The sequence below is a fragment of the Myiozetetes cayanensis genome, unplaced genomic scaffold (genome assembly GCF_022539395.1).
Source record: "Myiozetetes cayanensis isolate MyiCay16 unplaced genomic scaffold, myiCay2020 scf1, whole genome shotgun sequence".
Classification (NCBI taxonomy): Eukaryota; Metazoa; Chordata; class Aves; order Passeriformes; family Tyrannidae; genus Myiozetetes; species Myiozetetes cayanensis.
Window position 1 is genome coordinate 140,588,491 of NW_026086604.1, and position 22,058 is coordinate 140,610,548.

The following is a 22,058-nucleotide window of genomic DNA, read 5'->3' on the forward strand; positions in this document are numbered from 1 at the left end:
GTGCAAGGTTTGAGTGCAACGGAGGGCAGATTTGCCCCTCAGTGGGGGTCCGGCAGTCTACTTTGCCTTACTCATATCACTCACTGTATTCACTAGACTGAGCAAAGGTTTGATCTCAAGGAAATTCTCTCTGAGACAAATATTGTTTGTAGAGAAGAATCCATGTGAGGCCCTGTGAAAGGTAAGATTTTGACAGCAGGCAAACCAAAGAAGGGGGTTTGAAAATAACTCAGCATCTGGAAGGTCAGTTCTTCCCCAGAGTCGTGTTTTTTACTCCCAATACCACCCCCTCCGCCCCAAAGCCAGTATGACTGAGCTCACCTTGCCTGACCAGGGCATGGGCATGCTTGAGCCCCATCCTTGCCACTTGAGCCTTGTCTGGAACATCTTAGAATCAGGAATACTTCCACTGGCTTCAGTGGTGATTTGTATCAGACTGCAGTTTTCCAAGGGGATTAATGCCCTAAGCAGAAGTCCCTCCTAATTCCAGCACTCAAGCCTCATTTGAGTATCTCTTCTACTATGTGTCCTGGCAAAAATTTTGAGAGTTCTAACTGTATCTTTTAATTTTTTTCACCCCTGTACCCCTGCCCTGAGCTGTGGTTTCTCTGCATTATGTGACCAGAGCAATTGCATGCACTGAATTTCTCTTTCACAAGGAAAGTTCCTACTCTTCTTTTTCCCTCATCTTCAGAAATTTTCCCTTTGTCTTCTACCAACCTGATAGCTGTTCAGAAGCTGCCAAGATGTATTTGGCTCTTGTATTTGCTCCAGATGGAGACTTTTATTTTCACTCATATCTGGCAGTAGGAACCATGGTTTCACCAAACACGAACTTTTCTCTGAGATTGTTGTGATAGAACAAAAGAACCGTTTCTTTTGTGTATGGTTTGTAAGTTATTTCTGACAACAGATAACATAGTCTAGTCTGTATCCTGAAAATTCAATGAGGCTCACAATAGCTGTAAATAGTTGGATTTTTATGCTTTATATCCCATCAGGAATGACCATCTGGATATATATCTTTTAGTAGTCTGAGATTATTGTTTAAAAGTAAAGCTAGAAAATCTCTGAAATCAAATCTGTGGTTCTAAACTGAGCAGGGGTAAACGTACTGACTCATCTCCACCACATCTCTCCTGTGTGCATTAGATATATTTGTAACAAGTTTGGCTTTCACAAAAGCATGGAGAAACAGCCTGAAGGCTCTAAATAGGCAAAAATGCTGTCACTGATTTCATTGCACAGAACAAGGTCGAGCCAAATAGCTGCTCTGGTGTGCTCTAGAGGGCAAGGGAGGGTGCTGTGTGTATAAGTAAGGAACCTAACACCATACCCAGCTCTGCCACCAGGCCAGCTTTCAGGGCCAGAGTATTCAAAGCCCTGAAATTAATGCTACAGAACAAGGATCAGTCTTCAGGGCATCAAGTCTCTTTAGAGCTGAGCCATGGATCTCTTGTCCTCTTATTTTTTTTCTGTCTTCAAAATAAACTGCTCCTTTTCCCCCTTTCCACTTTACTTTGGAATACCCATTTGGAAATTTAGGGCAATATGATAGCCTGTAAATGACCTCTTAGATTAGGCACTGTTTCTGGTTGGTTTTGCAGCATCCTACATGTGTTCATGTATGTCACTCCTTTGCTTCTATTAGTTTCACTGGCTTCTTTTAGGCAATGGATTCAAGACAAAAAAATGTTCGCCTGACTTATTTTAGCTAAGAGGCTTCATATTTAATGGATTTGCGGTTCTTTAATGTCCCAGGTCACTCCTTGAGATCAGCAAATGCTGAATTTCTTATCGTCCTTAAATATTATCTGAAGCCATGTCATTATTTTGCCTTTAGTGAGTCTCTTTGCTCTCTGGCTTTGGAACCTACTGCCAAATGAAGTAAAGAAAGCTATGACTGTGGGGATTTCTAAATCCAAAGTTAAAAGTTATTTGTTCTGTTTAGCATTTTTAAAATGATTCTTTTAGGAATTGTATGTGCCTCTAAGCTAATTAACTCTTAATGAGCACAAAATGCCCTGGGATGCAGATTTGGAGGGTACTCTAGAATTGCAGGCATGGATTGGACTGCAATAGTGCAGGAGATGAAATTTATGATTTGATTCTTTTTTTAAATGATGATGCAGATATTTTTATTGAGATACTCATTTTTTTCCCCTCATCTTTCTTTCTAGTCTAAATAAAGCTGATCAGATTTTCAGTCCACCATATGGGGCCCAGTTATATCAGTTCTGCAAATACGCTTTAGTTTTCCGTTATGGATGAGGTCACTGTTCAGTAGGGAAAACAAGTTGAGAAACAAACTTTCATGTTATGAAAGACAGGCAGTGTTCCAGTACTGAGCATTTAACCAGAGCATCAGGAAATCAGAACACCTGGCTGTGCCCAGCTCTGTGCTATTCCCCTGGACCAGTCCCTCACCCTTTTAGTGCCTTCACTCACTCATCTGTAAAGCAACCATAATTGCATTTATATCACAAGGGTGCCTTGATGCTTGACAAATGAGAATTGACCAAAAATTCATCCTTCAGAAGCACTGTATTAACAATACCTTGCTCACATAGTGACTGTGGACAATTAGATTAGAAGAAGTATAAATGCAGTGAAAGTGAAATTCCATTTAGGAACTGTCAAGCTGTTCTTGATAATTTTTCTTAGTTTTCATCTAATGCTTGAGTAGAATTTTGCATGAATCTCCCAGGAAGTGTTTATATGCCTCTTTTCTTCTTTTGAAACAAGCCAGTATATTTTATTCCATGTTATATTAAACTGTTTTTTGGGCAAATGATTTGTTCCCAGAACAATATTTTGGAAAGCTACATTTAGCAAAACTAAGAGAAATTATTGTGTCAAAGAAATCCTATCATCTATGTGTTTGAGCAAATTGCAATCACTTGCAAGGATTGTACACAGAAAAAATATTCCAGGTTTTATGAAAAGGGGGTTGCCTAATTGCTGTTATGTTTTATTTAATTAGATTTTTTTTATATTTGCCATAATAATGTTTTAAAATTAAACTGAATTTCCACAACAAACTGTAGAAACATATGGTGTACAGCCTGCAGATGCACTTAATGATGGTAATGTTGCTGATATTTGTGAATTACAACCTGCTTTCCTCTGAAAAATAGCTGTGTGTTCTCCCAATTTAAAATACTGTGTTTTCCCCAACATGCTTTCTTTGCCATTAGCAGTTTAGAGAGTAAAAGAATGGATATGATCTTCTTAAATACATTTCCTTATTTCTGCATAGCTGTGGATATTTCAGGGTGAGGGAAGTTGTGTATCAGACTCAACATCTCCTCTATGTATGCCATGAACCCACTTAAAGAAATCAGGTGAACTCAAGGAGGCCTGTTTTACCAGAGCCTCCCGTCAGGCAGCATATCCCAATGCCAGAAGAAAAACTGGAACTGCTGCTTGGTCAAGCCACTTTTCCTAACAAAGGGCTGACCAGATTTCAGGATGTCAGGAGCTCTCTGTAAGCATTCCAGAGTAAGCTCCAGCTCCCAGGAACTGCTTCCAGAATGATTTGTAGTTACAAAATTGGTTCCCCACAAGAAATCATATGGCTTAAAAAAAAAATCCTCTGGATGTTGGCTCTTTTTATGTTCAGACTTGCAAAGCACTTTAAGAACAACTCATGCTCACAAAGGGCGTTCCACTGACTTATCTCTAATGTATGCTTGAGAGGCTCAGTGCCAAACAAAGTGCAGAGATTAAGTAAATGAAAAGATAAGAAACATTGTAGCAGGGAATCATTCCAAGTCATGGCGCTCTCAGGAGCCCCGGAGCTGGTTTAGGTTCCCGTTCATCCATACACAGTCTGCAGAATTCACTTTTTAGACCTTTTTAACCTGCTTTGCTTTGGTAACCAGCTTCCCAAGACTCTCCTTGGTGATTGGACTCACTCATACCTGAGGGTTCAGACCACACACTCTCTAGTGCCCAGTCCGTAGGAAAATCTGTCTTTCCAAAAAAGCTGCTGTGCTCAGGAGGAGGCATGGCAGACCAGTCCCTCAGCACTAGTGCATAACTGCAAACTGCAAGCAACATCTTTGGTAGGATGTGCAAGCAGACATTCCCCTTCCCTTCTTCCCAGTGACTCTCAAGGTAGAAGAAGGACAGATCACAGTAGTCCTCCGGCAAATTCCTGAGCTGATCACTTTACCTTAGATAGTAGCTGTGAGTCATAAAAAACACACCTTGAATGCAGAAATAGGTGGTCCTTACCTATACATCAGGCCCTCAACTCACTCTCAGGTGTCAGTGGGCTAATGGAAATTTTCAGTTAGCTCACAAAAATAAGTGGTTTTGGTAGGACACACGTCCACCTCTTTAGCTCACTACTGTAAAGTTCTTTAAATTCCTGTGAACTGATCCTAGACCAGTGTCTTCAGAGACTGAAAAAAAGGCCAGACTTGAAGTCTTCTCCCTTTACTCCCAATCCTAGTCAATATGGTCTCTTAGCTTTAGTGCAGTTAATTTGGCCATTTCTGGGAGTGCTGTAGGTAGAGAAGGAGAGATACTCGTTTTAACTTTCCTCAGTTAGGTGATATCTAATTCTGAAAGGGACCTCTCAGCCGCTGGTAGCAGGTGGTTAATCTGCAGAAACGCCCAGTTTCCTCAGTCAAAGAAGTGAAAAAATTCTTTCTGACTATGTCTTTCAGGATTTTGCTGACTCCGTATACCAAATGGTTGCACAGAAGTTCCAGGAACTGACAGACAATTTCACTTCCATGCATGCACGCCACAAAACTCTTGCAGGCATTGTGATGACCAAAGGTAAGTTATCCTCTCATTTATTTTCCTCTGGCATTTTTCATGACTAAGTAATACATTATTTACCTGGCTCACAATATTGAAGGATGACTTTACTCACACGCAGAAAAATAAATAATAATGCAGTGAAAAGAAGCATTAAATATTTACACCTCAAGTAAGTTCACACAAAAATATTGGCAACAGAGTTAAAGATTTATTTGTAAATACGTCCCTATGTTGCTTTGTTTACAGGATAAAATGCAGGCCTGTGATTTTGTGTTTCCTTTAGATGGAGGGGGGGTTATTTATCAATAAAAGTGGTATTATTTATTAATTGCTTTCTTAAGTCTGGAATCACCAAGTTACTGTTGTACAAGGCTATCATAAACCTTGTTTTAGACTGACAACAGAAGAAAATCTCAGTCCATTTCCTTTACAATATAAAACAAAAAAAAGTCAAACCCAGAGCATGTGTAATTTTAGTTCTGCTCTGCTCTAGCCTTGGGAAATACTTATACTTATCAACAGGGCCAAAATTTGATATTCACTCCTGTTAAGACTTCACTACTTGACACATACTATGTGGAAATCTTTAGTGATTTCATAAAGCAGTTGTACATGGTCTTTCTTTCTTTGGTGAGCACACCTCAGCTGGGGCATCTCAGTATTTATGAGGATGTCAGCAGTGGAGATGCTTCCATAAACTTCATTCTCACTCTGACACATGGAGCAGTGGATCGAGTGTAGAAATAAGGGGATAAGCCCAGAGGGGGAAGGAATGCATAATTCATCCAGGCTTGTCTTATTCCTTCCTTTCAACAATTACATTAGCTGGATTCAATGGGGACAGTTGTGAATATTGCAAGACAGCAGGATGGAGACAGGATTTTCTGATGGATCTTTTCCAACCACAGAGCCTAAATGCAGCTAAGATTTCTGGGCTGAGCAACTTATTCTTCCCCTTTCTGATATGAAAAGAATAAGTAATCCTCTCCTGACATTAGAAGTCAAGAAGTTGACCTAAAAGTCTTTTAGACCTCTGGTTGAAACTAAACTGCTTCTCAGATAAATTTGTTATAATTTTCTTAATCTACTTTGTATCTGGAATGATGGATAAGTCTTCCATATTTTAAGTCCTGCACAGACACACTGTTTTACAAACACAAAACATGGTTTATAAGTTCCCTAGATCACAGCAGTTATATTCAGTATGAAGGAAAATAAGAGTGTGATTGACTTAGGGATGTGAAAGATGCATACTAGACCCAGCATACCAGCTGCCTTGTCAGTCAGACTTCTTGACTGTGGCACTCAGCAGATTTAAACAAAGTACCGTAGCTTATTTAGAGAAACTCTTTCCAAGCAGAACCACAAGGAAGAATGTTTAAATATACTTTTTATAAGAAACTAAGCTACAGGAGCCAAGAATTATTGCTTTAACCACATTCTGAAGGGGGGGAGAGCTCAGTGTACCCAGCTCAGTGTTCAGTTCAGTTTTCTCGTACTCAATGTAGAATTGTAAGAAATGCCTGTAGCAATTTCATCCCGTTCTACCATGCTGAGAAACTACTCCTGCATTCTTTAACCCAGGTCCAGACCAGCTTTATAAAGCCTACTGGCCCTGCAGCCTTATTGCTACGTGTCCAAAGCAGCAGATTAACACTCCACACCATATGAGAAGAGTGGCCACTGAAAGGAGAAATAATTTTCAAAATCATGGCTGCTGAGTGCATGCAGTGCTAGGGGAAGGAAAGAGCACTTCCAAATCCTCGTTAGCCCTGTTGGGTAGTTGGAGCTGTCTGTACTGAAAGTGTTCTCATGCTGTCTGTTTTTTTAATGAGTCCCATGCCCTTAGTAGGATTTTACAAATTTGTGTTTTATATTTCATCTTAGTCAGCATTAAGACAAAATATAATTTTACTTATGTTCACAAACCATTTCCCTCAAGGTTTCTTTTTCAGTTCTGAATTCCCTTTCATGAATTTGTTCAATCTGTCAGCCATCCAATTTGTCAATATCTCGCTGGTTTTGTGGAGCCTAGAAAAGAAACTTGCAGATATGAAGTGATTCACAGAAGACGCAAAGCTAGAAACAGCCTTATCTCAGTACATTCTCCAGGAAGATTTGAATTCTTTCCAGCACAAGAATCTCAGCCAACCATGGCAAGATGAATCATTTGCCATTTGTGTCATTATTTTCTGTACTAAAGTTGTAGATTTGTGGTCTGTTCTTCACCATCATTCCAAGAAGTAGCAAGGACCTCAATACACTCTTTTCAAAGATGGCACAGACAGGTTTTCCACATCAAACACTCAAATGAATACCAATTCCCTGTGGTTTTAATATAAAATTTGGCAGAAGCCCTCTTAGATCTCTGCAAACAATTTACTAACGACATCAACAAAATCAAATCTTGTAATGTCTTGTTGCATTTGTTACGATACACACCCATAAGAGACAAAAACTGATTTGTTTTACCTTCTTTTCAATGTAATGTCATTCAGACTAGAAGTAGATTTATCTGTGCTTGTACAGTTTTTGGGCAAAGCTGGTAAAAAGCACAATGTGATTCTGTGATAACTGCTGTTAAGATAATGCAAAATCTGCACAGATGAAACAGAATTGTGCTAGATTGGTTTTCTTTTTCTGAACTCTGACATTTTTTTCTGTCATTTCAATTTCCCAGGGAAACCAAAAAGAGTTACATTTGGGCAGTATAATTGACTTATGCTGTAGCACCCAGGGCAAATTCCAATGTATAAGAAAGAAAAAAAAATGTGGGAAATAATGTTATTGACTGACTGTGAAAGTTCTGCAGTAATAAATTGCTAGTCAGAAAAACAGGCAGTCCAATGCATTTAGAAATGCTTTGCTCTAAACTGTGATGACAATTAAAATCTCTGTGCCTTTTTTGAAAGTAAGTTTTCTAAACATTTTATCAGTAGAAATCAAGATAGTCTTGAAAAAATCAGCCCAGGCAGTAGCAAATTATCAGACTAAATACCAGCTGATGTGATCTTATCTGATGTAATCTAACAATTGAATCTAAATAAATGTTTCAGAAGATGGAAGTGCTGAAGTAAATTATTTAGTAGTTCTTCAGTTATAATGTATTTGAAATCTGCCAGTACTCTAACATATTCTAATTTTGTTGAAACACACTCAGAGAAGATTGTTCTATCAAAAATTGTTTGATTCACTCTAAGAAAAGGTGTTTAACAAGTAAGACAGTGCATTCAAATCTTCCACATACAGGAAGTTATAATCCACAGGATATCTCCAAGTAGAACAACAAATATATTTGTCATTGTAGCATAGTATTAATGTGAGGACCTAAGTTTTATTGCACACAAACTATCCAGATAATTCCCCTGACTTCTCTGAAGACACAACGGGTTCACATAGGGTAAATTAAGAACATCAGTTCACCTGTGGAAAAGACAGTCTGGAAAACACCAAGTCAAACACAAGCCATCACCTCAGAACAAGCATATATATCCAGGCATGTGATGCAGGGAGTCAACTTCCTTTGTCGTGTTTTGCATTTGTGGCTAAAACATGGTTGATAAATCCAAAGTTTGTAAGCTAGAGGTGGCCAAGAGGCTGGAAGGGGGCATAGCCAGGACAAGTGTCCTCAGTGATGGAGGGAGTATTTCTTACCGTAGGACACTGTACCCAGCAGTAGAAGTTCAGGGAAAAGTAGAAGGGGGAAACAGTTGGGTTTATGGCATTTGTCTTGCCAAGCGAGCATGAACTGTCATTATCTCAATCCATTAGTCTTTCCTTCCTTCTGTTTCCTCCTGGTCCCATGAGAGAGCAGAGTTTGCAAAAGGCTGGGTGAGTGTTTGGTGTTTGGCCAAGAACAACCAATTTTTCATTTCAACAGTAGCTGTTTCTTTATGTTGTTGTCATGGAAAGGTGACCCATCAATTCACCATCTTTCTGGACCCATCAGCTCCCCATCTTTCTGTCTCTCAGGTGCAATCTGGACATCCTATTTTAACCCACTGGTCTGCTGTACCTTCCTACTGAAAAGTCAAGCAAGCTAATATTTTCTAACACAGGGCAACAAATGCAAGACAGCAACTATCTCACGAAACGTCCAGCCACCAGAGTCACAGATTAGGGGATGACAGGAGGCTGAGGAGCCTCTGGTGAGAAAGCAGTGCTTGCCAGGCACGGCAAAGAGTGTGGACCCACGATGGGTCACCAGGCAGGGCAGCTGCCTTTACCACTGCACAGGGCACTGAGGAGAGAGCATGGATAGTGCTGCCAGTCCCCAGGAGCCAGGAGATAGGAAGTCGCAGGGCAGGGCAGAGCAGGGTGGGAGGTATGAGCCGTGCACCAATCTAGAGGCTGGTGGCATTCACACTATTTACACCATGGATAGAATTTGGCCTTTGCCAGCCCTGAACAGATATGGGCACACATTTGTGCTCTAACTAAAATCACGAGGCGCAGTAAAGAATTCCTGTCACTCAGCGCGGAGATGATCTATTACTGCTGAGGTCCTCTTTGCAAAAAAAAACCCTCCCATAATCATTAAGGACAAAATGAAACTGCTATTTAAACACTATTTTCCCATTTGTGTTTGACAAATCTTAGCAGTTTAAATACTGATAGGAAATTTTTGTCGTACTTTAAGTTAAAAATGAAACATTGAGAAAGTTCAGTCCTTTCACGGCAGTGTGGCATTCACAGAAAAAGGTTATGAGTTGATTTCTCACTTCAATTTTCTCTCTTCTATATTTTTTTTTTTTTAAGGCTGACAATCATTTTGATGTTAAAAGCAAACTAGGAGGTCTTCTCAGTTATCTTGCATGAAATAAAGATGAACTGGACAAAAGAGCCCTAAATAGCAATTTCATGCTGTGATAAAAGATGGTAAATTATCATCTGTATCTCATGGAAGGGATCTTAATCATTGCTAAGTGGAATAACAGAAAAAAACTAAAGTTGACAATACGTCTCCATGGATCTTTACAGTCACATTAAGTATCGTAAAGCCTGACATCTAAGTACAGTCAGGAATACTGATGTCCAATAGATTTCTGATCCTTAGTATAAATAGGAAAGTTGCAAAGTAGCAAAATGTAGTAGAAATTCAGGCCTTCAGAGTATCAATATACTCCATCCCGTGCTGTACCGGAGCAGCCAAAACAGTTAGAGAAACTGAATGATTTAAAGATTAGTCCAGAGCAGATTCCTTCAAGAAGAGAGTCACAGAAGTAAATTAGGCTCTCGAGTTCCATTTGCACAGTTAGATGGATGCTAAAAGCCTGGTCCCAGAGAGATTCCATGTTTCAATGAGAATTGAAACTTCTGAAATCAAAATTGGGCGTGCAAAATCCTGACATCCTTTCAGAAATCTCATAAGGTCTCTTCACCTTCTGCTACCTGATGCTCCTAAGGACATGGCATAAAGTCCTTCGACTTCTTACATATGCCAAGATTGACACATCACCACCACATGACAGATTTTCTCAAAATATTTTAAAACAGGTAAATAGATATGTAATTAACAATCATATGTCTCAGAAATCTGTTTTTCCCTGGTTATAAACCCTAAGATAATAATCTTCAGATTCTCTCTAAATAACTTTGAACCCCATAAGACTATCCCTTTTCTATAGCTGCAAGTCTATTCCTGGATTTTGTAATGTGGACCTATAATGGGCATAGTAGGATTCCTGCAGCTCAACAGACTTAGGTTTCCAAATTCCAACTCAAAGGACATTTGAGATTTTGTTGTTAAAACTCTGGCTCCATCAGCTTCATCGCTTCTATTAAAATGTGGGCTTAGGCATGCCACTGCAAGTACTCTCCCCACAAGTGAAACACTGAGTGTTTCTTCATCTTTTCTGTTAAATCAGTGCTAAGGAGCAGAAAGTAGTTGAAGATAGATTACTTAGAAACAGAACATGAGATGGAACAGTGTCCTGTAACCTTGCACAGATGGAGAGAAAAACAGATTCAGGGTCATCTGCCCAGGTCAGATGCACAAAACTGCAAGAAATGCATGCACCAGCTGGGAGTAAGTACAGAACCAGAGCTTCATTTTTGGAGGTGAGCACCCAAACCAGCACATCACACAGCCCCTCCTTGCTGTTATTGTCTACATAATTCTGTCCTCTTAGCTGTCAGGAAGCACAGATTTAGCAAAAAGAAGAGAAAAAAACTCCTCTCATATCAGCAGTTTTAGGCACTTTCACAGGAAAATGACCCAAATGGGAAGGGTATTGAGTCCCTCATTTTCCATCAGCAGAAGCTGTAGGTGTCTCTAGCACATCTTACTGGTGCCTTCTGGGCAGCTGCAGCAGCAAACATCTTCCCTGCTTTGCCCATTGGTTACTCTGTTTCCCATCTCAGAGCAGCCATCTCTTCTCAGACACTGAGCCTTTCATCCCTGACTATTTACAGTCTCTGGCCTTAGTTTTCCATTCTTGATTTTTAAAGTATTTTTCTGATTGAAACAGTAACTGACACTTCTCAAAACCTGGATGCAGACAAGGCCCTGGCCCTGTGTCACATATAATTGCATTGGCCACAGGGATGGGTATAATAATTAGCATAAAACATGGAAATTAAAAATAGGCACTTCTGTTTCCTAAGTGTGTCAAGCAAGGAGCTGGCAAGGTCAGACTTTCATTCTGCTCTGTGATAAGCCAAACTGGAAGTTGTCCCAGTCTCAATACCAAGAGTGCATCTCATCCTAAAAACAGAAGTTTCTTTGGTGGATAAAGGTTTGGTGACAGCAACCATTTCTTTCACCTTACTGGCCTAGTAAAACACACAGGAAGACTTTTTTAGATGCAAGTACACTAAAGATTTAAAAACAAACAAACAAACAAACAAACAAAAACCACACCCTCACCTAAGTTCCTCCTGCACTCATCTGCCAAAATCCACATTTAGGATCTCATCCTTTCTCACTGCAATTAAGGATCTTACTACTATGTAAGTGTAGTGCTATATACAACTATATACTTAATTCTCAGATATCAGTGGCAAAGCATTTATTAGAGAAACACCGATATCTGCAGTTAGGACCTGGCAGGAAAAGTGCAGTTCAGTCCTGTTTTAAAATTAAGAATTATATGTAAGCCCCTACACAGCTCTCTTCCTTAGGAGAAAGACACTTTTCAAATTCACATGAAAGGAAAGGAACATCAAATAACTTGATTACGCCACTATCAAGTCAGGTTAAAAAAAAATCCTCAAGGATTTTGTAATGGGATGAAGGATGCAGGGGTTCGGCCTGACTCTGCCTCCTCCACCTCTGGATTTCCAAAGCCCACATTGAAGAAAGGAAGGGAAGACAAAGGGCACTGGTGCTTACAAGCACTGTCTCCTTCCACCCTCCTCAGAAGCAAAGCTGATGGGATTTCATCCTTTCCGTCCACTGAGGGGAGGAAAGAAATGGACTGTAGAAATTAGAACTGGGAAAGACCACTAAGTCGTCCAGTCCATTTCCCTGCAAGCACAAGATTGTTCCCTGTGGTGCATTCCCGAGTGCTTTTTCCAGTCTAGATTTAAATGAATCAATTAGCAATGGGGCTTTCAACACTACCTTGGGAGACCATTCAAGCCTAATGGATCTCATTGCTAATAATTTTCACCAGTTATTCAGCCTGACTTTTATTTTCTTTGATGTCATCTGAGGATCTCAGTTGCACTGCTCTTAATTTAGTACCCACCTCTCTCCTTTGGCTTTACACCTTTCAGGTACTCAGAAACACTTACACCATGTTCATAGTTTGCATATTTAATTTTTGTAGTATTTCTGATTCTTCTCTGCAGGCCCAGCAGCTTTGCCTCTACTTTTTGATTCACATCCACTTTGTCAACTTCCTTGCCATTCTTTTATGAACTGGGAAATCCTCTTTTGAATGAGGCCTAATGGAAAGACCTGCATAAGAATATCTTACAAAATGGATTAGTGCAAGAATCCTTTTTCAGGTACCCATGATGTGATCAAACAGTACAAAATAGGCTGTTGTCAGAAAGGGATTTTTCTTCCAGAGGAGTTGAATTTGGAATTTGTTTACAAATAACACACACGCCCATGGTTTGAGGGAAAATCTACTGTGCATGGCTGTGAAAGGAGAGGCACAACCACTCTCAGGCAATACCCTGGCTCTTGCTTCCAGCACAGAGGGGTCAGAGATCAGGGCAGAGAGGACTGTGACTCCTTCCCTGTTCCTTCACTGATGAAGATGAAGGGCACTGCAAAGAAAAGCCTTCCCTAGGCAGTGCAGTCAGAGGCAGGATTACTCAACACATTAATAAGGGAAGAAAATATGAAACTCTCAGAGGCTCCCTCTAAACCCTCTCTTTCCACAGAAATACAATATATTCAGTTCCACACAACGCACAGTTGGATGTCAGGAAAAGAAATCCCTGTGCAACTCCAGCATTTCAAAGACTGTGTTCCACTGATACCCCCAAATATCTGTAACTTCACTGCTAGGCACTTCCTTATTCCCATCATTTGCCAGCCTTTTGTTCAGACTTTTGCTATTACTTTTCATAAGCCCTTAACATACTTCTTTCTTCCCAGATTTTAGTCAGCCACTTCACATCAGCTGCTCCCATCCACCTCAGGGCTGTTCTTCAGAACACCCAGTTGCAAGCCAGGGGATACAGACAGGTGCTCACTGAAGTCCCCGGCAGCTGCTTGGCACTGAAATGATCACAATCACCACCACTGATACAGCAGAAAATAGAGAGGAAGCTGCAGGGCAAATGGACTAATGGACCTGGATAAACACACCCCTCACTTCTAACCATAGACCTACCTGCTGTGCAATAATTAACATAGAGGGACAATGGTTTCAACTTCCAGAGAAATTCGTCCTTTTCCTGATTTTTTCGAGGGAGAATATGAGAAGAGCTCTTTGCCTCTTTCACAGAAGTATTTTCTATGGGACATTGCCCTCCCCCAGGGTGTCAGGCAGCACTGTACAGCCTGGCAGCACAGTCCCTGCAGGGCTCTGCACGGGCTCAGGGACCTGCCTTGGGACACTGGGGTGGGGGACTGGGTCCACAGCATGTCCCTGCAGACAGCTTTCCCAGCATCACTGCCCTTTCATGTCTTGACTATCTCTTATTACAAAATTAAAGCCATTCTAAGGATGTGGTAGAGCTGCCAGGGAAGAAGATAAGAGAAAATAATGCGAGACTTGTCAGTGCTGTGTAACATCAAGAAATTTTCCTTCTCTAAACAAACCTGAAATGGAAACCTGAACTTATTCAGCTATGAGTAGAGGGTATTAAAAAAAAAAAAACTCCTCTGTGATTAGAGCTCAATTAAGCTGCCTTGAAAATTATTCCAAATACACTTTTTTGCAGATAACAATAGACAATCCTTTTGACTGATTTGTTAAAAAAGGTAAAGAAAGAGCATAAAATTATTGCTTATCAGAGAGAGAAGCAGCACCATTTAAAATAACATGAAATTGTATCCCATGAATTATTCAAAAGGGCTGATGTTACACTATCATTATTTCTGGCTTTCCTTTTTACCATGTAGGATTTTGTGTAAGTTGTCTCCCACCCAATGAAAGAGGTGGGTGTTTTTTTTAATTAATCAAACCTGATTTTTCTGATTTTTTTTAAAATGAATATATTTTGAGCAGTGAGTTGTCTTCACAGTGTCATGTTGAAATAGAAGATAGATTTCACCCCCCACTAGCAGTGTCTAAAACATGCAGTGCAAAAGTCACCTGCACACTGACTGGTGTTTCTTTATGTGCTGTGCCAGCTGCTGAGAAGCCAAAGTGTGATTCCAGCTGTACTCTGGCGTTAGCAGTTGTAAACCCCACCCTGTTCAGTGTGAATTAAGCTCAGTGTCACAGGAGTTCTCCAAAATACAGCCAGTGTGATTCAGTTTTCTGATTGCATGCAACACCTCTTGTGATTACCCGGTGATTTTGATTCTCCTTTTCCAACACATAAATATGCAGGGCCACAAATTCTATATTATGGAAGGTCTTAATGATCACAGCACACTGGAAGGGAGGGTAACTCTATTAAAAGCAGTGGAAACATAGACTAGACCAGCCAAAACTCACTTATTTTATTGGCAGAGGTGTGTCTCCAAGAAGATGGGTGTAGACATTTTGCGTTTATGGCCACGACTGACTTGAAAGCCCAGCTCATAACTGTAGCCTGTAAGATGTCATCCAGTTCTCCATATCCAACTTATCTGCTCAGCAAGCCTTCATATGCTTTTGCTTACTGACACTTCTGTCAGCATCTTTGTGAATCATTCCTTTTGCAAGTTCTGTGGCTGCAGGACCCGTGTTTTGGGAGGTCATGTAGAGAAGATAGCACTGTTTGCTTTCTGTGTGTAATAGCTCAGCTCAAGGCAATATGACTATCCATGAATATATTAATACTGATACAATTATCCTTAATTTTTGTGAGGGGGGAAAACAATTACCTCAAAAAGTTTAAACTTAAGGAAAAAAAGTTTTAAAGGTTGTAGATTTGTTCTGCTCACCCTCTTAGGATTTGAGTGGTTTTGATTGATATTTTGATTGGTAAATTATATTTACTTGCAATTAGAGAAATCTCAGTAAAAGCATCTGTCTACAGTGTAGAAAGCTGTACTTCTGCTGGCTGTCTACAGGTGTTCAGTGTTCATGAAGAGAAGCTGGCAATACTGAGGTGTAATGCAGACTATCCAAAAGCAGATATCTCAACTAGGCCAGATGAATCACCTCTTAGGAAAGTTCCTCTCCTTTGACTATAGAGTCTATAGCAATTAGCTCAGCTATGGACATCTAAACACTGGTTGTCCAGAACAGCTGAAATGAATCTTACCACTGGTGTCAGCAAACTGAAAATCACTTACAATAAAACCCAGTTTCTTTTCAACAGCTCGGCTCTGTTGTCAAAGTCTGTGCTATCACCAAAAAAAAGAACATTGGGGGGTTCCAGGTTCCCCCTCCCTGGTTCTGAGAGGAGACCTTGCCTCTAGACCTTAAGGTGGGCTCTAGCTTGCAGCAGAGCACAAGAAAGACTCATCACCTCACCAGATCATTAGACTGAATCTGTGATCAAAGGCAATGTGTCATTTATGGATTTTTGTTCTATAATGCAACTAATTAATTGACAAAATTTGTGAGGATAAAATGTGGTGAATTCCCTTCCTGCTCTCTCAACTGTCCGCAACAACAGGGTGTTATCCAAGACTCAGCCACTATGCTGACATAGCTCCCCAATTTCCTTTCCCCTGCTCCATTTCCTTTTCAAATTGAAAACTATTAGAAGTCTTTAGGCAAATAATAGAAACCTAATGCAGGTGCATGTTATAAATCGTTCACTAGTTACTTTTAACCTAATGTCTTCTCAAACATTACTTTGCAGAAGGACACGAGGGTAGGAAATGCCTCATGAACTCTGACAATCAGTGGGTCAGGAGTTAAGGTCAAAATAATGTAGCCCATTTCTCCTTGTTTGTCAAATAACCTCAGCACAGTTAAATCCCTGGATCTTTCATCTGAGATTGACTCCCCTCAGTAAGAACCCAAGTCCTGCAGAGAGCAATCTTTGTCTGGGGTCAAACCCTTCTGTACGACACTAAGTGGGGAAGGTGCCATATGGCTGGTGGTGCCAGTCACTGCTAGTGTAGGGTTTTCCCACTCACAGAGCTGTAGCTTTCCTGGCATGGTTTGCACAGTCTAGATTGGCTATATGTCTGAGGTTAAATCAATCAATGTTTAGGGGGCAGATTTACTTTCATAAATAGAAATGACTTGAGAAATCTGAAGTATTCTGCAGGCAAAATAAAATAGGAAGTAAACATTAATAACAAGAGTTAGTAATTACTGGGTTTAATGCAAAATAGACAAATGTACAGAAGTGCCTATTAATTCTAAATCACTGAAGCAAGTATCTAGGCTCCAGAGTAGGAAATGCTGCCTAAAATGCCAGTGTGATTCATCAGTGCTAAAATTTGCCTTCATCAGCTAGGGATCACATGTCTTATTCTCAGAGAAAAATTCCTCCTAAAATGCTCACTGGAAATAATATCAAGCAGTTCACAGGGGGTAAACCTACAACTCTGTGTATGTACCAAACAAGGCATGCAAGAGGACAATCTGTTAGCATAGATGCTCCTGAACACGTTGGGCAACTATCAGGTTGCTGGAAGTATTTCTCATCATGCTGGGTGCCCTCACAGGCAGCACTGAATGGTGCTACATTGGTCACAGATCACTTTCCCCATTTGGCTCCCCAGTGAGGTGTAAATATTTCAGAGCTAATGCATAAGTCATGTACACCTGTGTTTCTGAGTGCCATAGTAGTGAGACATAACTCTTGGGTATTTCTGAGAACAGAGGAACATGGATTATTTTCTGACTTTGCAAATGGAAAATACATGGAGATTTTTAATGTTTAACACTCAGATTGCTTCTGCAAATTCTTGGAAACCATTGCCTCCAGCCCCAGGCAACATCTAAGTGATGTTCTGCAAACAATTGTACTTTGCCAGGACTGGCAGGCTCCTCAGGCTGTGTCCACACATGACTACCTACTGGGTCCCCATATCACTGAAAGCTAACATATGGAGTTAATTCACTCAAAAATGAACACCCAAAGCACACTGGCTATTGCTGTGCAGGTGGACATTGTGATAGCAAACAACATCAGAAGGTTTCATTTTATTGCTGCATTAAATAGGTGATGCGTGCCTTTCTGTTTCATTTGTAAGCAGATCATACAAAAAATCCTGTGTGCATTCATCAAATTACCCTCATATGAGAAGAGAAAGAGAATTAAGTTTATTTATGGATAAAATGTTTGAAATAATAAAAGACGTAACACTGTGTACTGGACTGATTGGGAGGCGTGAAGAAGGTATGGCTCCCAGAGTGCAGAAGAGCAGGAGGGCTTCCCCAGATGGTTTGCTCTGTATTTGCAGAGCCTGGTGCTTTGACTACGAGGTGAAGGGGGAGAGCAGGAGGCACTCCAGGGTTATGCTAATGAAAGGAGAAGGAAGCAGTTGGTCTCACTGCCCTGAGAAGGATATTGACAGAGGTCCTCAGGGGTAGGCAGAGAGGCTCACGGGTTTCTGTACAAGGGAATTGCCTTCTGGTGTACTCCTGCTGTGCTGAGGAAAATAAGACTCTGTCTATATTGGCAAACAAGTAAAATAGAACAAAAAAATAGCTGATTCTTTTCGTGGACCTTCCAACCACGGAAAATACTATATACTGTCAGGAAAGTAGACACTACTTTTTGAGGTGCTGAGTGGGACTGAAATGCCTCTGTGGCAGGCAGTGCCTTGTGAAAAGTTTTATGTTAATCCATGTGAAAGACACAGTTAACTAGATGGACATGCATCAACCTAAGATACCTCTTTTTTTCTCATTAAAGCAAAGCAATTTTAATGTACAGAGAATATACACTTTTCTTTGTAGGGAAAGTACATTTGTCATTTGTCCAACTCAACTCATACCTAGTAAGAAGACAAAGTCTTTGTAACTCCATTGCTCCTCTGCATTTTTCCCATGTGCTCCCATTTTCACTTCTTGGGGTTTAAGATTTCTAGCGCTTTTTTTTTTTCTTTTTTTCTAGTAGACACTCCCAAACACTTTTGGGGCCACATTTACAGTAACAAATAGAGATTGAACTTTCAGCACAGGCATACAGTGCTGTGTACTTTGTCCCTAGGGCTTATAACAACTTCTATGAGACTGTTGCAACCAGGGGGTCAGATGTGATTAACTGAACTTTTCACAATACTTATACCTCTCCTACAAATATACCTCTCACAGTGCTGCAATTCCACAATACTACTAAACTGATATAGTTTTCATCCTTATATAGGTATGAAATAATTTTGGTATCTCTTGCAATTATATACATTAAGCATGACAACAGTACATCTACTACTATTCCCAGTGCTATGTGGAGATTACAAAGTGCTGTTGATCATATTTACTAACTGGGGAATCATTGGCTGCACTGGCTCCTTATGTTTAAAATACAGTTTCCCTGTCTATTCAGCTTTTTTTTCATATAGTACGAATGGACTTTACAAGAGAACATGGCCCCAGCTACGGTGCTGCCAACCCAAAACCTCTCTGCAGTTTTTTATTTTTTCTGCTAGTTCAGTAGGCTTCATCATAAGAAAAAATAATATTGGTGACTCTGAAAAGTAATTTCTAAAATTAAAGTAACATCATAGAAAAGTCTGTAAGCATTTCACCACTGACTCTAATGAAATAAGGATTTAATCCTAGAACGTGTCTATCTGGACCAAAAAAGGCACATCTTTAAATTGCCATCACCATTATCTGGAGAGGCAACAGAGGAACAAAGCTGATCTCAGTAATGAATGCTCCATCCCTGAGACCACAGTGAAAAGGGCACCAATGTAGCTGCTCTCAGAAAAACTAAAAGTAAACTGGACTGAAAGTCAGATCTAGTTTTTTTCTTGGCATTTTTTAAAGAGCAGCTCCAGAAATGTTACTTGCATTTTGTTTAGTACTTACAGTGCAACAGCAATGAAACCTAGCATTACAGGGAGTGTGTGTTCCCACTAGAAAATGTCTTCAACAGCTCATAAAAACCTGGCCATTTATCAGCACTGCAGGAGATCTTTATTACCTCCCTACAGCATATGCTCTCCTATGATGTAGTTATTGATTTAACAAGTAAACTTCGTGGTGAGCTTTTATCTTGGAATTAGCAACAAGATTGAAATAGAGCCCCTATTATTCTAATAACACAGAGATGTGAGATTCCTGCATATTCCAAAGGCCATATCATCACCTTAACAAGCATCCTATTAGTGCTGTCTGGCTGCCACATCAAAGCGAGGGCTGTGAGAACTTTAACAATCATGATATCATACTCACTCCTGGCAACTTTCACAATCATTTTGTTTTTCTTCCTACAGGTTTGGACATCAGGCAAGCTCAGGTTATTGTGCTGTCATCGGGTACCAAATGTATAAATGGGGAATACATTAACGACCAAGGGCTTGCAGTCAATGACTGCCATGCAGAAATTTTGGCAAGAAGGGCATTTGTTCACTTCCTCTACTCACAGCTGGAGCTGCACTTAAGGTAACTGAATTCTGCTGTTTCTTGGGAGTTGTTATATGGCCTTTGGTTGCACAAATCCATCCTCCAGACAGCTGAACTGTTTGTTTCTATATGTCATTGTTTCTGAGTCTTTAGGTGATGAAGGACCAATACACTGCTCAAAAAAACAAACGAGAGTTAGATAGTCTAAAGTGTTGGGTCATGAGCTCCTTTACTTCAGCTGATTTTCTCTCAGTAGCGATTAGACATGACTCATAAAGTACAGTTTTATGAAGCCTGATGATTCTGTACAAATCTTTGTGTGCAGGCTTATTAGCATCATTCACTGGCCAGAGACTGGAAGGGGGTCATTTTGCTCACTGCAGCCATTTCCCCGTCTTCCTTGCTGCTGCTGAAAGATCTCAAGGAAGTGATTTATTGATCATTAGTGCCTTCATTGACTCACTAGAGAACCAATGAGTGTTAACAGCACAGTAAACTTTGTGCCAAAGTGTAAGATGCTATCACTCACTCCTTCTTTATGATCTCTTAAAATGTTATAGCATGTAGAACCATTACAGTGGAATTATTGTTCCTCTCTTCAGCCAAATCCACATTGTAACCATTTAAATGGTTAATGGGTCATACCTGGAAGATGGTAGTAAGTGGGGTACTGCAGAAGTCCGTGTTGGTACCTCACTGATCATGTCTACCAACAATCTGGAAAAGGCCAGGTAGTGCTTGGTTTTAAATTTTGCAGAGGACACTCATATGTGCAGGGAACCAGCATATATCCTCTAGGGCTGGCCTGTCATCCAGGCAAGCTGGAGGACTTAACCATTAGGAAAACCATTGACAGAAAACTCAACAAGAACAAATGCAAAGTCCAACACCAAGCAGGAAAGAATGACCTGCAGCAATATAAGTTGTGAAGCAGCTCTCCTGAAAAGAGATAGGGTTCATAGAAAGCTGGACATCAAACAGTGGTGTGCCTGACAGCAGAGAGGGTCAACAGGATCCCAGGAAGTATGAAGAGTCAGACTGTGGCAATGGATTTACCCTATGTAGGATGGAAGAAGTCCTGTCAGAGATGGACTGGTGAAGGAAAAGAAGAAAACAGCTCAAATGTTATAGAAACAGAAGGTTTTAATGTTGTTTAAACAGATCTTAAAATGGCTTTTCTGTACTTTTGCAAAGTCACATCCTCCTGCAAAGAACTCTCATGCAGGAATGTCCTGGGAAGATATCCTGAGGTCTTCTCATTGGCCTTTGTTAACCCCTTTCTGTTGGCTTTTAACTCTTTACCTGACTGGGTTTTTCTGTAGTACCCTGACTCTGTAATTGGTTCTTTTTTAATCCCCCTGAAAGCCTTATAAGACCCCAGCCCCACAATAAACATCCTCTTTTGTCCATCCCTCAGCCGTGGTTTGTGTGAGCTTCTTATGGGCTCATAGAGCCACGTGCTTAGTGGGGCAGCTGGGAGAGCATTACACCTCCAGAGAATGGCTTAACACCCAAGACCTGAAGGTGCCCCCTCCAAATCAGCCGTCATATCAGACAAGGGATGTGATCCTCCACCGCTAATCAGCTTTTATTAGGCTACATCTACAATACTATGTGCAGTTTTGAGTCTCCCAATAAAGGAAAGACAACCACCATTTTACATGGGCTCAGCAGGGGCTGTCCAGGTGCTCAGGAGACAGAGCACTTGGGCATCATGGAAGGGCCGATGGATTTGGACCTGTTCAACCTGGAGGTGGGATGGCAGATCCAGCAGCACATATGTCAGCAACACAACGGAGCTGACATCTTTACCAAGGTGTGCTGTGGGAAGGTGGCAGAAGAGGCATACACTGAAACATGAGAAGCCCAGTCTGAGTATGAGGGTTAATTTTCCCCATGGGAATAGGCAAACAGCAGGACAGGTCAATCAGCAGGGTTGTGCAATCTCCCTCCTGTCTTGGACATTTTCAAAACCTGAGTGGATAAAGCCTTGAGCAACCTGTGAAACTATTTTGAGAAGCAGGCTAGAGGCCTAAGGTCCTTACCAGCCTGAATTATCCTATGATCCTATGGAAACTGAGCAGAAGTGAAGCTGATGTGGCACTTATTTTATGGAATAAAACAAGGAATGAAGGAAGTGAGGAAAGAAAAGAAAACAAACAAAAAAACCCCTTCTCTATAGGTTATTCATCTGCCCTCCATTCTTGTGTGCATATTCATCTGACTTTTTCTGAAGGCCATTAA

The 22,058-nt window shown here is 40.6% G+C and overlaps 1 protein-coding gene across 1 annotated transcript in view; it reads left to right on the forward strand.

Moving 5' to 3' along the window:
- Positions 1-22,058, forward strand: part of ADARB2 (adenosine deaminase RNA specific B2 (inactive)) — a 303,763-nt gene that overhangs the window by 239,174 nt on the left and 42,531 nt on the right. Inside the window, exons 4-5 of the mRNA XM_050310843.1 lie at positions 4,677-4,791; positions 19,685-19,853. Of these exons, the coding sequence (XP_050166800.1) occupies positions 4,677-4,791; positions 19,685-19,853 (284 nt within the window). The remainder of the gene's footprint in view (positions 1-4,676; positions 4,792-19,684; positions 19,854-22,058) is intronic.